The sequence below is a fragment of the Ornithodoros turicata genome, chromosome 1, assembly GCF_037126465.1.
Source record: "Ornithodoros turicata isolate Travis chromosome 1, ASM3712646v1, whole genome shotgun sequence".
In the NCBI taxonomy this organism is placed as follows: Eukaryota; Metazoa; Arthropoda; class Arachnida; order Ixodida; family Argasidae; genus Ornithodoros; species Ornithodoros turicata.
In genome coordinates this window covers 80,348,622-80,350,672 of record NC_088201.1, presented here as the reverse complement: position 1 = coordinate 80,350,672, position 2,051 = coordinate 80,348,622, and the positions used below count along the sequence as shown (strand labels likewise).

At 52.1% G+C, this 2,051-nt stretch overlaps 1 protein-coding gene across 1 annotated transcript; it reads left to right on the top strand.

Annotated features, from left to right (window-relative positions):
* The first annotated feature begins 268 nt into the window (after positions 1-268).
* On the top strand, positions 269-1,777 carry LOC135377583 (tigger transposable element-derived protein 4-like). The gene has a single exon (XM_064610110.1). It carries the CDS (start codon positions 269-271, stop codon positions 1,775-1,777), a length of 1,509 nt encoding a protein of 502 aa, XP_064466180.1.
* Positions 1,778-2,051: the final 274 nt, after the last annotated feature.

Sequence of the window (2,051 nt, the reverse complement as noted above, 5' to 3'; positions counted from 1 at the left end):
TCCGCGAGCGGACAGCAACGCTCACGCAAACAAAGGAGAAAAGGAAATTCCAAGAGGTCAACTTGGGACGTGACGCATGACTATGACCCACACGTGGGCGCCCTTTCCCTGAATGACGCGCTTTCCCCAAAAAGAAGAGAGGGTGAAAACTGAAAGTTATCGCATCGCACGTGTCATAGCAGTCTTTGTAATCTCAGCTCTGGAACGCCCTTCACGTTTACCGTTTTCTGCGACCATCGGTGATCGTTGAATACCCGCAAGCTACGCCATGCCCAAGCAATTGGTAAAGCACCGAGTTTTGACAGTGAAGGAGAAGCTCGAGCTTATTCAGGCGATTGAACGAGGAGTCAAGAAGGCAGCACTAGCTCGTGAGAAAGGATTGCCCCTGACCACTGTCTGCACGATCTGGAACTCCAGGGAGAAACTGTGGAACTCCGACGCAGCAGCCAACCTGAAGAGGTGCCGTTTACGTGGATCTTCCTATGCAGATGTCGAAGGGGCATTGGTGTTGTGGCTGAAGAAAGCATGGAGTGAGAACCTGCCTGTCAGTGGCCCGCTCCTCGTCGAAAAAGCGCGGACTTTCGCGTTACAACAGCGACATGATGACTTTGTGTGCAGCAACGGATGGCTTGCAAGGTTCAAGGCGCGCTACAACATTGTTTCGAAAGTGGTGTCCGGCGAAAGCGCGGAGGCCAACAAAGACGGCGCAGAAGCATGGGAAAACGGACAGCTTCGCCAAATCCTGCAAGACTACGATCCTGAGGACATTTTTAACATGGACGAGTCGGCATTATTCTTCAAGTTGCTGCCTAACAGGACCCTAGCCTTCAGTGGTGAGACTTGTTCTGGTGGGAAGCACTCAAAAGATAGGATTTCCGTCGCGTTTGCCGTCAACATGACTGGGAATGAAAAACTGCCGCTACTGGTTATCGGAAAAGCAGCGAAGCCGCGATGCTTCAAGGGAGGAAGACTGCCGTCCGACGTTCTCTACCGCAGCAACGGGAAGGCCTGGATGACTGCTGTTCTGTTCGAGGAGTACGTCCGTCTCCTGGACCGTCGTTTTGCCGCAAAGAACAGAAGAGTGGTTCTCGTGCTGGACAATGCATCTTCGCACGTCGATGTGGCCAACCTCACCGAGATCAAGTTAGTCTTTCTTGCCCCCAACACGACATCGTTGTCGCAGCCCCTTGACCAAAGGGTTATACGGGTCGTAAAGCAGCTGTACAGAAAGAACCTGCTGCGTAGGATGCTCCTAGCAATAGAGAACGGCAAAACCTATTCAATAGACCTGTTGGGTGCCATCCATCTCCTTGCGTTCTCCTGGGCTCAGGTGGAGTCAACGACAGTGCAGAACTGTTTCAGACACGCCAAGTTTGTGCGTGCGGACAACAACAGTCCTGCTACTAACACGGTGGAAGTTGAAGACGCATCCTGTGACGACCTCCTTTCCGAGGTATTGGAACGCCAGGGCTCTGCTGAGAAAGTCTCCTTCGAGGCGTTTCGCGATGTAGACAACGATGTTGCAACATCTCCCGGGTGGTCCGACGCGGACATCATAGCTGCTGTGGCTCCAACCATGCCTCCGGAAGACTCCCAGGCTGACGACGATGACACGGAGGAGGAAACCGAAGATGTGCCGTGTCCCACGGTTGCGGAAAGTGCTCGAGCGTTAGACGTGATGCGCGTGTATGCAGAAAAAAAAGGACTACTGGAGCAGCTGGCTCCCGGTTTGAAAGACTTTGAAGCCGCGATTCTCGCCGCGAGATTGGTGTACTGACAATCGGAGATTACAGATTTCTGCAATTCTGTGAATTAAAGCGCTATTTGCGCGTGTTTTCTTCCAACAAACATCGTTTTTTGTGTGATTCCCTCTCTCATTACGAAGGTATGTGGTTATCTCGTATTTTCGGATATGCCGTTGTGCCGCTTAAACCGTAGTTTTGCTGCGTCCCCGCCAGGTATGGTTTAACGGGGTTTTACTGTAGTTGAATTCTGCGTTGACAAAGCTCACGGATTCGCTCATCAGTCCCAATGGTCCGTCCAGAACCGTT

Coding starts and splice junctions, on each gene's coding strand:
- LOC135377583 (XM_064610110.1), top strand. CDS start 269: ATGCCCAAGCAATTGGTAAAGCACCGAGTTTTGACAGTGAAGGAGAAG.